Source organism: Chelonia mydas, chromosome 28 (assembly GCF_015237465.2).
Source record: "Chelonia mydas isolate rCheMyd1 chromosome 28, rCheMyd1.pri.v2, whole genome shotgun sequence".
NCBI classification, from domain to species: Eukaryota; Metazoa; Chordata; order Testudines; family Cheloniidae; genus Chelonia; species Chelonia mydas.
The window spans coordinates 1489467-1503575 of record NC_051268.2 but is presented as its reverse complement, the minus strand read 5'-3'; the positions used below and the strand labels follow the sequence as shown (position 1 = coordinate 1503575).

At 61.5% G+C, this 14109-nt stretch overlaps 1 protein-coding gene across 3 annotated transcripts in view; it reads right to left on the bottom strand.

Annotated features, from left to right (window-relative positions):
- Positions 1–336: 336 nt before the first annotated feature.
- The window catches only part of DNAH2 (dynein axonemal heavy chain 2), a 125175-nt gene continuing 111402 nt past the window's right edge, over positions 337–14109 (bottom strand). The window contains exons 78-88 of one of the 3 annotated variants that reach the window (XM_037887273.2): positions 13759–13942; positions 12316–12506; positions 12009–12200; positions 10229–10413; positions 4747–4975; positions 4262–4413; positions 3673–3787; positions 3071–3247; positions 2227–2301; positions 1396–1546; positions 337–578 (exon numbers count right to left, since the gene is read on the bottom strand). In XM_037887273.2, coding sequence (XP_037743201.1) covers positions 424–578; positions 1396–1546; positions 2227–2301; positions 3071–3247; positions 3673–3787; positions 4262–4413; positions 4747–4975; positions 10229–10413; positions 12009–12200; positions 12316–12506; positions 13759–13942 — 1806 coding nt within the window. In that variant the 3' untranslated portion in view covers positions 337–423. The remainder of the gene's footprint in view (positions 579–1395; positions 1547–2226; positions 2302–3070; positions 3248–3672; positions 3788–4261; positions 4414–4746; positions 4976–10228; positions 10414–12008; positions 12201–12315; positions 12507–13758; positions 13943–14109) is intronic. The other 2 variants (XM_043537131.1, XM_043537132.1) reach the window with 2 other exon arrangements.

Sequence of the window (14109 nt, the reverse complement as noted above, 5' to 3'; positions counted from 1 at the left end):
CAGCTGCTAGCCCAGGGCCCCATGGGGCAGATGCTCCCCCAGACCCCCAGCGGCAAGTCGTGAGAGTGCTCCGTGCCTCGGTTTCCCCACATGACGAGCAGCCATTCTGGCTAGTGGGGAACACTGGGGCCACGGGGGCAGAGCTGGGTTCGCGTCTGGCCTCAACAGCATGACGTGGGGCCCCAGGAGAAAGGGAGGCTGCAGGGAAATGGGGCTGGGAAACTGAGGCACAGGGACCAGACTCAAATTGAAACCTCTCCCCCCAGAGCAAACCAATGCCCCCACTGCCTGGTGCTCACCCCCAGCATGCACACCCCCTGAGGGCAGCCCCGCACCAGCCCCCCGATGGGGGGGTGACACACAGGCCCCATGGCGCTCTGCGAAAAGGTGGGTTTATTGCAGCGATGGGGGGTGTGGGGGGGCTCAGCTGTCCAGGCTCATGAGCAGGGCGGTCCCCCGTTTGATCCAGTGGTCGGGGGGGGCGGCGCCGGTCCGCAGCTCCACCCCGATGACGAAGGAGGGGCGCCCGGCGGAGCCGGCCCGGTTCGGGTAGTAATAGCAGGGGCAGGCGTAGGTCCCTGCGAGAGAGAGCGGGTCAGGGGGTGGGGCCCAGGCTGCCCCCCAGAGCATCCGGAGACCCCCCTGCCCCACACCTGGGAGACCATGAGCCCCCGGGTTGAGCCCAGAGACTCCGTCAGCCCAGTGCCCCCCAGACCCTCCCCCTCTCACCCGTCAGCGCCCCCACCCCAGATCCTCCCCCATCAGCCCAGCGCCCCCCAGACCCACCCACATCAGCGCCCCCACCCCAGACCTGCCCCCGTCAGAACAGCGCCACCCCAAACCCTGCCCCATCAACCCAGCACCCCCCACCTATCGCCCATCAGCATCCCCACCCCAGACCCTCCCCCATCAGCCCAGTGCCCCCCCAGACCCTGCCCCATCAGCCCAGCACCCCCCACCTGTCGCCCATCAGCGCCCCCACACCCAGACCCTCCCCCATCAGAACAGCACCCCGCCACCTCCCGCCCATCAGCGCCCCCACCCCAGACTCTCCCGTCAGCCCAGTGAACCCCCAGACCCCACCCCCATCAGAACAGCACCCCCACCCACTGCCCCATCAGCCTCATGCCCCCCCAGACCTATCACCCGTCAGTGCCCCCACCCCCAGACCCTCCCCATCGGCCCCGTGCCCCCACCCCCTCAGCACCCCCCACACACCCCCCGTCAGCCCAGTACCCCCCCAACCCCTCCTCCAAACGGGCAGCACCCCCCGATGTGATCAGCACAACCCCAGACCCTTCCCCTATCAGCACCACCACCCTGAGACCCCTCCCCTGTCAGCCCCACGCCCCCCAACCCCTCCCCCCCCGGGCGGTGCCCCCCGACCCCCCAGACCTTTGCTGCTCTTCTTCTTGCTCTCGCCGGGTTTGAAGTGCACCGTGGGCAGGGGGCAGACGAGCTGCATCGGCTCCGCTTCCACCAGACACGAGTTCTTCTTGTCCCAGCCCGCGCCCTCCAGGTACAGCCCCCGGACCCACACGCCGTCCTGGGGGGCAGGGAGCATCACCCCGGGTGCGGTCCCCCCCCACGCCGTCCCGGGGGGCAGGGAGCGTCAGCCCGGGCGCGGCCCCCGGACCCACATGCCGTCCCGGGGGGCAGGGAGCGTCACCCCGGGCGCGGCCCCCCCCCACGCCATCCCGGGGGCAGGGAGCATCACCCCGGGTGCGGCCCCCGGACCCACACGCCATCCCGGGGGGCAGGGAGCGTCACCCCGGGCGCGGCCCCCCCCCACGCCATCCCGGGGGCAGGGAGCGTCACCCCGGGCGCGGCCCCCGGACCCACACACCGTCCTGGGGAGCAGGGAGCATCACCCCGGGCACGGCCCCCCCACAGGCCGTCCCGGGGGGCAGGGAGCGTCACCCCGGGCGCGGCCCCCCCCCCGCCGTCCCGGGGGGCAGGGAGCGTCACCCCGGGCGCGGCCCCCGGACCCACACACCGTCCCAGGGGGCAGGGAGCATCACCCCGGGTACAGCACCCCCACACACACACACCATTCTGGGGGGATGGGAGCGTCACTCCTGGTACACCCCCCCCACACTCACACACCGTCCTGGGGAGCAGGGAGCGTCACCCCAGGTACAGCCCCCCCCACACGCCGTCCCGGGGGGCAGGGAGGGTTAGGGGTGACCCCACCGACCCCCTTGGGCTCTGGCCCCAGACACGCACCTTGGGCGGATACACCAGGTTATTGTCATCCACCGTGGAGACGATGAACTCCCACGACAGGGTGTCCACCGAGATCTGGAGGGGGGGGCAGGGAGAGGGGGTGGGATGGACCTGGCCCCCCCATCCTAGGAGTTCCCCTTTCCAGCAGGGCTGGGAACTGCCCCAGGTGCCCGCACGTGCCCCCAGGGCAGAGGGGGGCTCCGGCTCCATGCCCTTTTAGCTCTTGCCCCCCCCCACTCTAACCACTAGCCCCCACTCCCCTCCCAGCACCAGGGAGAGAACCCAGGAGTCCTGGCTCTCAGCCCCCCTGCTCTAACCCACCAGCCGCCACTCCCCTCCCAGCACCAGGGAGAGAACCCAGGAGTTCTGGCTCCCAGCCCCCCCTGCTCTAACCCACCCGATCCCACTCCCCTCCCAGAGCTGGGAGAGAACCCAGGAGTCCTGGCTCCCTGCCCCCTTGCTCTAACCCATCAGCCCCCACTCCCCTCCCAGAGCTGGGGAGAGAACCCAGGCGTCCTGGCTTCCAGCCCCCCCTCCTCTGACCCACCAGCCCCCGCTCCCCTCCCAGAGCCGGGAGAGAACCCAGGCGTCCTGGCTCTCAGCCCCCCTGCTCTAACCCACCAGCCGCCACTCCCCTCCCAGCACCAGGGAGAGAACCCAGGAGTCCTGGCTCTCAGCCCCCCTGCTCTAACCCACCCGACCCCACTCCCCTCCCAGCACCAGGGAGAGAACCCAGGAGTCCTGGCTCTCAGCCCCCCTGCTCTAACCCACCCGACCCCACTCCCCTCCCAGAGCCGGGAGAGAACCCAGGCGTCCTGGCTCCCTGCCCCCCAGCAGTACCCACGTTGTTCTGGCGGGCGGCTGCCTGCAGCACGGCCGTCAGGAACCCGGTGGGGAAGGTGAAGCCCGAGAGCCAGAAGAGCACGGGGGGATGCGCCGTCTCGGCCCAGCGGGCAAACTGCTCCACCCGCTGGCCCAGGTCCCGGGTCCAGGCGGCCAGCGGCTTCTGCGAGGGGTAAGCCTGGAGGGGGGGCAGGCACACGGCACAGCTCAGCATCGCTTGCCCCCCAGCGCTTGGAGCCTTTCACACACAGGGAAACTGAGGCACAGATCACCCAGGAGCCCCATTCCTAGCTCTGCTGCCCCGCCCTCTCCACAGGGGCTCCTCACCCTCCACTCCTGGGAGGTGGGCATGGGGGGGATAAAGGTGGTGGTTCTCCTGCAAGCCCCGCCCACAGCAGTTGAAGATTTGATCGGGGGGGGCAGGAACCTTCCCAATCGACCCACCGGTAGCCCCAAAGCCAGACACCCCTGGTACCCCCAGTCTGCTCCATTGGGAGCGCACGGGAGGGCAGCACTGGGGAGTCCTTGGGCCCCCAGGAAGGGTAGGGGGCTCTCCCATGGGGCAGCGACTCCAGCGCTCCCCCCAGCCGGGGGTGCCCTTACCCTCTCCCACATGGGGGGCACACGGGCGTCGAAGATGCAGTTGAAGATCTCTTCCAAGGTGGTGGACATGACCACCAGCCCCTGGATGCCCTTCTCCAGCTCCACCAGCGAGGATCTAGGGGGGAGGACACAGGTCATGTGGGGTCCCCCTTGGCGAGCCCCACACCTGGGCCCCAGCGCTGCCCCCGGTCTCTCCTGGGCCCAGAGGAACTCCCCACTGGGATCCCACGTTTGGCTCCAGGCCCCCTGGGCTGGAGTATCCCGGCTCTCTGACCTGCAGGAGGGCTGGGCAGGGGTTTGCTGAAGTCCGGGTGCTGCCCAGACCCCCCGGCCGAGATTGGGGCCCCGTCATGCCGGGCGCTGCCCAGACCCCCCCCCCGACTGAGATCGGGGCCCTGTCGCACCAGGTGCTGCCCAGACCCCCAACTGAGATTGGGGCCCCGTCGCACCGGGTGCTGCCCAGACCCCCCTGACCGAGATCGGGGCCCCATCCTGCCGCACTGCACAGCCCCACGGAAAGGCAGTCCCTCGGGTGGGGATAACAGCTACGCTGGACCGGGGCTCGTGCCCCCCAGGCCGTGGCGCTGACCTGATGACCTGCAGCAGGGCATTGTAGCGCTGGATCTCCTGCAGCAGCACCACGTTGAGGGGTGATGGGTCGTCAGCCAGCACCTTCTGGGTGCCCCTGTAATCCAGCTCCTGCGGGATCTTGCTCAGCACGTCGGCTGACAGCTCCAGGACCTGCCGGGCGAGGGGCGTGTGAGCCACTGGCGGGCGAAGCCTGGGGGAGGTCCCCACGGGATGGAGCCCCCCTGCCCCAGAACCACAGGTGTGCAGCGGCTGTGGGGGTGTCCCCATGGGATGGAGCCCCCCTGCCCCAGAACTGCGGGCGGCTCTCTTGAGTCTGCAGGCAGCCTGGAGAGTCGGTGGCGGTGCCTGATTGCCCCCGTGCCCCTCCTCACCGGCTGCCCTGGATCTAGGGAGCAGACCCCTGGGCCCAGCTGGCAGCACCCAGGACCCTCCCCTCTGAAGTGCACGTGGCACTGGAGCCCGGGTCTCCCTGCCACCGGGTACCTTGTCCTCGCGGCTCTGCCCGGCGGCCCCACTGGGCGTGATCTGGGGCTGCAGGGACAGCAGGGTCTCAAAGAGGGTCCTGGCCTCGGTGATCTGGGAGGCCACGTCGGCGTTGGGGTGCTGGCCGAAGGCCTCGGGCAGGTCCATGCCGGGCAGCATGCTGATGTACTCCCGGTAGGAGGCCAGGATCCCATCCTTGGGGATGTAGTAGGTGTCGAGCACCGACAGCCTGGGGGCACGGGGAGAGTCAGGGCTCGCAACTGCTCAGCCCCCAAGAGTTCCCAGCCCCCTCTTCTATGTGCCCTCCACTACAGCCCCCCAGTACCCCGTCCTCTGCCCCAGCTGTCTCCATTCACTCCCCTCCCACCCTTTGCCATCCCCCACTGAGGCTATTTTTGCCTGCATGGGGCAAGCCATCCTCACAGGAGACCCCGAGGAGAGAGGGAGAGGGGCAGGCAGGGGAGCACCCATGAAGGGGGCACAGCTCAAAGTGCCACAGTTACTGCCCTCCGTCTCCTTTGAGCTGGGTCCCTTGGGTGCCCCTCTGCAGTGGTGCACCACGACCCCCCCGGCGATTTCAGCGTCCCTGCTTCCCAGGGCAGAGGCCCCGGCCTTGTCCCGTCCCACTCCCCCAATTTGCGTCTCCTCTGCAGACTCGAGCAGGGAAGAGTTGCTGTTTTCTTCCAGGTCACTGATAAGGATGTTCATCAGTGTATGGCCAAGAGGCGACCCCTGCGGGAAACACTCGCTGGGTGACAATTCCCCGTTTACTATTCCATTTTGAGCCCTGCCAGCCAGTTTTTAACCCATTGAATGGGTGCCCTGTTCATTTGATTAGTCAGCATTATTACATCTATTGACCAAACCTGTCATCTCCTCAAAAAATATCAAGTTCGTTTGACAGGATCTGTTTTCCATCTTGATTTGCATTAATTATGTTACTCTCCTTTAATTCTTTTTTAATCCAGTCCCTTATCAGTTGCTCCATCATCGATGTCAGGCTGACAGGCCTATAATTACCTGTGTCATTCTGTTTACCCTTTCTTAAAATTGGCACATTAGCTTTCTTCCAGTCTTCCAGAACTTCCTCAGTGCTCCAAGACTGATTGAATATCAACATTAACCATCCAGAGAGCTCCTTGGCCAGCTCTTTTAAAACTCTTGCATGCACGTTATCTGGACCTGCCAATTTTAAAATGTCTGACTTTAGTAGCTTCTGTTTAACATCCTCCAGAGACACTAGTGGAACAGAATGAGTGTTATCACCATATGATGAGACTATATCATGTTTTTTCTCCAAATACAGAACAGAAATATTTCTTGAACGTTTCGGCCTTTTCTGCATTATTCTTTATAAGTCTATCATTTCCAACTAGTAATGGACCAATACCATTGTCAGGCTTCTTTTTGTTCCTACTATATTTAAAAAACTCCATTTTATTGTCTTTAACTCTGCTAGCCATAGATTTCTCCTTGTGTTCCTTGGTTTCCCTTATCAATTTTCTACAATTCCCAACTTTTGATTTATACTCATGAATATCAATTTCCCCTTTCTTCCATTTGTTATAAATATAGCTGCCTTCGCTGCCCCTCTAAACAAGGTCAGCTTTTGGGGTCTCTTCTGCAACGATTCCCAATTATCATTCACATTCTTCAGATGAAATTCTTCCTCCCAGCTGATGTGGCTCATAATTGTTTTCAGCTTTGTGAAATTGGGCTATTAAAGCACCCACTATATATATTACTGCTCTGGACTTTCGCCGGGGATTTTTCTCCCTACACATTATAGATAGATGCACAAGGAGGTGGCCAGCCTGTTCCCTAGTGTGGTTTGGTGGGCTGGAGCAGACACCAGCTAATGACTCTCCCCATCTTGTGCTTCATCTGGTAGGACATTGATCCATAAGCATTCGAGAGCATTTTCTTCCGAGTTGTCTGTGACTCGGCAACAGGCAATGCCATTTTTGCCCCCTCGAGCCTTCCCAAATAGGGCGATGCCATCGATTTAACATTCCAGGCACGGGAATCATCCTGCCAGGTTCCAGTAACACCAACTAGCTCGAATCAATGCTCAAGAATGAGCAAGTCCAATTCCTCCTGTCACCCAGGCTCCAGGCAATTCAGGAATCTCTTCATCTCCTTTGATTCCTTGATTCATTTTGTTCTCACCATCTCACTTACACGTCTCACTTGCACACTCACTCCTGCCGCCTGTCCCCGAGGAGACTCGTCCCCCCTCTGCCATACAGCCCTGGCCTCACAGCCTGGGGACCAACGTTCCACACAATCAGAACCCGACAGCACTTTGGCTCGCCGGCGGATCATTCCCAGAACCTTCTGCCGTCTCGCTTCCTTCGCTCATGAGACAGGAAGGAGCTCCAAGAAGATCACATGGCTGTTCTTCTTTGGCACGTGCCCGAGTTCTCTGAAGGCATCTCCAGCCTGCGCGCGATCCAGTGTCGTGAGTGCCAACAGGTGGCATCACCAATAGATCACTGCCCGGCGATGGCAGAAGCCCAGCAGATTGTAGAGAAAAGAGACGGGGAAGGGGAGGTGAAACGGCTGTTCTGACCTCCAAAACCCACTCGTCAGACGTTACTCTCTCCCGCGCAGGTTGGAAATGGGAAAGACGATATCCATAGGGCGGAAGGAGGATGGGACAGTGTAGCTGTAGATTCTTGTGGAGTGGACAATCTGGACTGGAATGGGCTCCCTGGGGGGGGCGTGGAATCTCCATCCTTAGAGGATTTTATTGGGGTTGGTCCTGCTTTGAGCAGGGGGTTGAACTAGATACTTCCTGAGGTCTCTTCCAACCCTAATCTTATGACTGTCGAACAAGTCATCAGAACTGGCGTTTGGAAGTGGCTGGCTGGCTGGGATGAGGTAGCTGCAGTCGTTGCCGACTTCTCTCTTGAGTACCTAGGTCTATTGGCAGGGGGTCCACAGGGCCTCCGGAAACTAGAGAGGTGAACTGGGCGAGATCTCTGGGCTGGTAGAGACCTGCTATGTTTTCTTTTGTTTGCAGGGGTACAGATCACGAGGGACCCAAACGGTGTGAAGAGAGTCATCCGTAGACCCAGTATCAGCTGCATCGAAGGAGGTCTGTAATGATGTTCTCGCTAAGAGTTACCCTTCCAATGGCTTTACATTGTACCCGGTGCTCCTCTGGGACGTGCTCAGTCAAGGTGTTGAATTTATTGGACTTCAGATGGTCGGATTTTGCCATAAGCGCCGGGCAGTTTGCTCTTCTGAATTGCAACCTTGCAGAGAAGTAACTTGAGACCGAAGAGATTGAGGTATTTCTGCTCCTTGCAGTAGGCGTAGACTTGGTATCATGTTGTCAACCGCGCTCAAGTGCCTCCACAACCAGTTCAGTGTCGGGTGTGAAAATCAAAACTCTGCGTCCTCGCCGGAAAATAGTATTTCTCCCGCTCCTTGTGAGAACGACCCAGAACCCTTCGACATCGCTGGCAGTACACGGCTCAGAGCTCCCAGTATGGCCACGGGGGCGGGGGGGGGGGCAGATGGCAAAGGAGAAGGCATCCACCATCAGTCATACCATGTAGAGGGGAGATGAGGTCATCTAGCTGCCGTTCTCAGAACAGGCAGGAAATGAACAGACGGGAGAACCCGGAACTGAAATCTGCCGATCAGAAGGCTCCTCAGGAGGTTGATAACTGTTCCCCCTGAATGGTTGACGAAGATCTCCATGAAAATGCAGAGTTGGTGACACAGAAGATCTCAGCACGGAGAGCTGTCCGGGACCACTGAGCAATGGAGACTCTGTCTCCTTTGCCACAACAAGTTCTATCAAATACCTAGACGCCCACGGTACCAACAGTGCATAGGCAGAGGGCTTCAGAACTGAGGCAGGTACCCGTCTGGAGCATGTCAGCACTACGGACACTTGACGCTTCGGGAGCTGCCTTTGGGGTCGGTGATGGAGACCTCTTATGAGAGCTAACGTGCCTGCTCCTCTTGTCGGTACCAGCGGATGTCTGAGGGGCGCATCTGGTGACCAGTGTGACGTTACACTCCATATGTTTTATGGAAATATGCTTATAAGTGTGAATATGATGTAACTGGAATATGCTTTGTGCAAAAGGTCTCTTGTAAAGTATCATTATAAAGCTTATAATCTACTGAATATGTTCCTCCCATTTGTATGCATGTATCGGTCTTGTATCTGAAGCTACAAATATGAAGTCTAATTCTGAGGTCCTATCGGAATTATGCGAAGTGTGGGCCATTAATGGTGGTTTAGAATCTTGATGGCTCCCCTTGACTAGGACAATTGGTTGTAAATGGTTTATCTACCTGCAAGCCTTCCTGTGTCCGAGTGAGCCAGCCCAGGAAGAATGGAGGCTGGGGTCTAACAGGACATGTGAACATGTCACCTGATACTGGAATCCATCTGAAACCTGGTGCTTTTCCATTTAGAAGGAGGGGTGGGGACCCAGAGAGACAAAAGATTCCCGCCTTGTGCCAAAGCTATAAAAGGGGGTGGAACAGAACAAAGGGGAAACAACTAGTTTCCACCAGAGCTGTCTGCTGAAACTAACAAGGACAGTACCGGGGGAAGGATTGGGTCCAGACTAGGAAGGAGTCTAGTTTGTGAAAGAAGCTTATTGGACCATCTCTGAGGGTGAGATTTTACCTGTATTCAGTTTCTTAATGCGTTGGGCTTAGATTTACGTGTTTTTGCTTGGTGACTTACTTTGCTCTGTCTGTTAGTAGTTGAAACCACTGAAATCCTACCTTTTATACGTAATACAATCACTTTTGTTTATTAATAAACCCAGAGCAAGTATTAATACCGGGGGGGACGGACAGCTGTGCACCTCTCTCTATCAGTGTTATAGAGGGCGGACAATTGATGAGTTTACCCTGTATAAGCCTCATACAGCGTAAAATGGATTTATTTGGGGTTTGGATCCCATTGGGAGCTGGGGGTCTGGGTGCTGGTGATAGGAGACCTGCTGAGCTGTTTTTAGGTAAAGTCTGCAGCTCTGGGGGCATGGACCAGACCTGGGTCTGGGTTGCAGCAGGCTGGCGTGTCTGGCTCAACAAGGCAGGGTTCTGGAGTCCCAGTCTGGCAGGGAAAACGGGCTCAGAGGTAATTCCAGTACGTCAGGTGACAGTCCCAAGGGGGTCTCTGTGACTGAACCCATCACAACCAGGATCCAGAGGTAGTCGGGAAAGAGAAGGGGGATCCGGATAATGAAAAGCCCAGAACAACCCTCAGATGGGGACAGAACAAAGGGGAAAACCAGCATCAACTGAAGCTACACCGAACCACCCATGTAAACGAGTCTCGGGGCAGATGGAAGTGGGGACGCCAGGCCAAAGGTGGTGGAGAAGGAACCAAGGGTGGATTGGGGGCCCGTGGGTGGGCTGAACAGGAACCAACACTACTCGCAAGAGGAGGGGTGAAGGTAGACGCTGAGAAGGCCCCGCCTCCCCCTTGGCCCCGCCCCCATACTTGTAGAAGGGCGTGACCAGGCTCTGCTCGCAGAAGTAGTCGTTGATGTAGGTGGTGAGCAGGCGCCGGTCCCAGCTGTCCGTCACGTGGCCCCCGTAGTTGACGCCTGCGATCAGGTACTTGAGGGCGTCCCAAGGCGTCTCCTCATACTCGTCCAGGTACAGGCTCAGCAGGTTCTCTGACACCTGGGGGGCACAGCCGGCACCATGCCAATGGTACAGGGCCCGCGGTGTCCACTCGGGTGGGCTTCAGGGGCCACTATTACCAGGTTCAGGGGTTTGTTGTTGTAGGGTCCATGGGTGGTAGTGGCGGAGGATTGTTATCGCTGGCTCTGGGGGTGACGGGGGTGGTTATCACTGGCATGGGGGAGTGACGGGGGGTGGTTATCATTGGCTCTGGTGGTGGCAGGTTTGTTATCATTGGCTCTGGCAGTGGTGGTGGCGGTGCTGGGGGGTGGTTATCGTTGGCTCTGGCGGTGCCGGGGGGTAGTTATTGTGGGCTCTGGCGGTGGTGACGGGGGGTTGTTACCGTAGGGTCTGGCGGTGGCGGGGTGTTGTTACTGTTGGCTCTAGCGGTGCTGGGGGGTTGTTACCATTGGCGGTGGTGGGGGATTGTTATTGTTGGCTCTGGCGGTGGCAGGGATTGTTACCGTTGGCTCTGCAGATTTGTTACCTTTGGCTCTGGGGGTGGCGGGGCGTTGTTATCGTTGGCTCTGGCGGTGGTGGCAGTGGGGGTTTGTTACCGTTGGCTCTGGCGGTGGTGACGGGGGGTTGTTATCGTTGGCTCTGGCGGTGGTGACGGGAGGTTGTTACCGTTGGCTCTGGGGGTGCTGGGGGTTGTTACTGTTGGCTCTGGGGGTGCCGGGCGTTGTTATCGTTGGCTCTGGGGGTGGCGGGGAGTGGTTATCGTTGGCTCTGGCGGTGGTGGCAGTGGGGGGTTGTTACCGTTGGCTCTGGCGGTGCCGGGGCGTTGTTATCGTTGGCTCTGGCGGTGGCGGGGGGTTTTTATCGTTGGCTCTGGGGGTGCTGGGGGTTGTTACCGTTGGCTCTGGCAGTGCCGGGGCGTTGTTACCATTGGCTCTGGCGGTGGTGACGGGGGGTTGTTATCGTTGGCTCTGGCGGTGGCGGGGGTTTGTTATCTTTGGCTCTGGCGGTGGGTTGTTATTGTTGGCTCTGGCGGTGGTGATGGGGGGTTGTTACCGTTGGCTCGGGGGATGCCGGGGGGTGGTTATCGTTGGCTCTGGCGGTGCCAGGGCGTTGTTACCGTTGGCTCTGGCGGTGGCGGGGCGTTGTTACCGTTGGCTCTGGCGGTGGCGGGGGGTTGTTACTGTTGGCTCTGGCGGTGGTGGCGGGGGATTGTTACCGTTGGCTCAGGGGATGCCGGGGGGTTGTTACCGTTGGCTCTGGCGGTGACGGGGCGTTGTTACCGGAGGCTCGGGGGGTGCTGGGGGGGTTGTTATTGTTGGCTCTGGCGGTGGCGGGGGGTTGTTACTGTTGGCTCTGGTGGTGGTGACTGGGGGTTGTTACCGTTGGCTCGGGGGATGCCGGGGGGTGGTTATCTTTGGCTCTGGCGGTGGCGGGGGGTTGTTATCATTGGCTCTGGTGGTGCCGGGGGGTTGTTATTGTTGGCTCTGGCGGTGGCGGGGGATTGTTACTGTTGGCTCTGGCGGTGGTGACTGGGGGTTGTTACCGTTGGCTCGGGGAGTGCCGGGGGGTGGTTATCTTTGGCTCTGGCTATGGCGGGGGGTTGTTACCGTAGGGTCTAGCCACGGCCCCCCCACCTCGAAGTCGGAGTCATTGAAGCCGTACACCACGTTCCAGCCGAGCTGCAGGAATTTCTTGCGCTCCAGCAGGACGCTGTGGAAGAAGCAGAGGGCGAACAGCAGCTTCTTGTACTTGGCCGGCTTGGTGCAGCGCCCGAACTGCGGCTCCGTGACCAGCTGGTACAGGCGCTTCATGTTGGCCTTGAGACCCTGCCAGGGAGAGGGGGAGGGGCTCAGCGCGGGCACCAGGCTGCCCCTGCCCTGCCGGAGCACGCGGCTCAGCACGGGCACGGCTGGCACAGGGCAGGGCGGGTGCCCCTCTCACCGTGGGGGGCTCCGTGGTCATCTTGATGCCGGCCTGCAGGATGGAGATGGGGAAGTCGGGGTGGGGGCTGGAGCTGAGCCAGAGGCGGAAGGCCGGGTGCGGCTCCTCCACCTGCAGCTGCTCCACCAGCTTGTCCAGCTGCGGCATCCAGGACAGCGAGAGGTGGCAGTTGGCCAGGAACACCCAGTTCCCTGTCAGCGAGCACAGGGGAGAGACGAATGGGCCTCCCGGACGCCGGGGTTCCCACCGGCTGGGCCAGAGCCTCCCCGGATCCCACCCCTGGGTCCCCCAACCGGCAGGGCCCAGTGCCTCCCCGGATCCCACCCACGAGTCCCCTGGCTGGCTGGGCCCAGAGCCTCCCCGGATCCCACCCATGGGTCCCCTGGCCAGCAGGGCCCAGAGCCTCCCCGGATCCCACCCATGGGTCCCCCGGCCAGCAGGGCCCAGAGCCTCCCCGGATCCCACCCATGGGTTCCCCGGCCAGCAGGGCCCAGAGCCTCCCTGGATCCCACCCATAGGTCCCCCGGCCAGCAGGGCCCAGAGCCTCCCCGGATCCCACCTCTGGGTCTCCCGGCCAGCCAGGCCCAGAGCCTCCCCGGATCCCACCCATGGGTCCCCTGGCCAGCAGGGCCCAGAGCCTCCCTGGATCCCACCCATAGGTCCCCCGGCCAGCAGGGCCCAGAGCCTCCCCGGATCCCACCTCTGGGTCTCCCGGCCAGCCAGGCCCAGAGCCTCCCCGGATCCCACCCATGGGTCCCCCGGCCAGCCAGGCCCAGAGCCTCCCCGGATCCCACCCACAAGTTCCTTGGCTGGCTGGGCCCAGAGCCTCCCCAGATCCCACCCACGGGTCCCCCAGCTGGCTGGGCCCAGAGCCTTGCCGGATCTCACCCCCAGCTGTACTGGAGTCACGGCCTCCCGTCCAGCAGGGTCCTCCTGGGTCCGGAACAGACCCTAGCGGGTTGATCTTGCTCTGGGCTCTGGCTTGGATGCACTGGCTGGGCCCCCATCTCTGTGCCCGCTGCCCCTCGGCCCCAGCCCTGGGGGCACAGGGTGCCACGTGGCATTAGGGGCCAGCGAACGCGACAGACCATCAGGCCCTGACAGAGCCTCGGGCAGGGGGTCCCCTGGTCCGTCACCTTCGGCAGCGACCCCTGGCATCGGGCCGGGCCCCCAGCCCCAGCTCTGCCATGGGAGGCTCTGGGGGTGGCGGGGAGCACGTGCGATGGGGGATTTGTGCGTGTGAGGCAGTGGGGGGCGTGTGTGTGTGTCAGGCCGGGACTGTGTCAGTCCTGGGGTGGGCACTGTGTGTGTGTGGGTCTGTGTGTCAGATGGCAGCAGAGGCTCCTGTGGCCTGGCACCCCATTCACCCAGAGAGGCGCTGCCGTCCTGTAACACCAGGATCCCCTGGAGCTGCTGGCAGTAGAGGGGCTATGGCACACTCACCGTCCCGGACCCCCTCCTGGATCATGTGGGTGGCGATGGGGGCCTGGCCCTGCCCCAGCGACAGAGCATGGAAGCGCTGGGCCATGCCCGACTGCTCGGCCAGCTGCAGCAGCGAGGAGGTGGGGTCCACGCCGGGGGACAGCACGAAGATCAGGGGGGTCCGGGGCGTAGAGTCCTCCACCACCTGCAGCCGGGGGAGGGAAGCTGTATGCTCCGTAGGGGGGGCAGTGATCCTGGCTGCCCTGTGTGCTGGGGCGGAGGAAGGCAGGGAAAGTGGGGGGGGTGGCAGGGTGGAAGGCTAGTTTGTGTGGCCACAGAGGCCCATCTACCCCGGCGTCCCGCCTCCTCCCT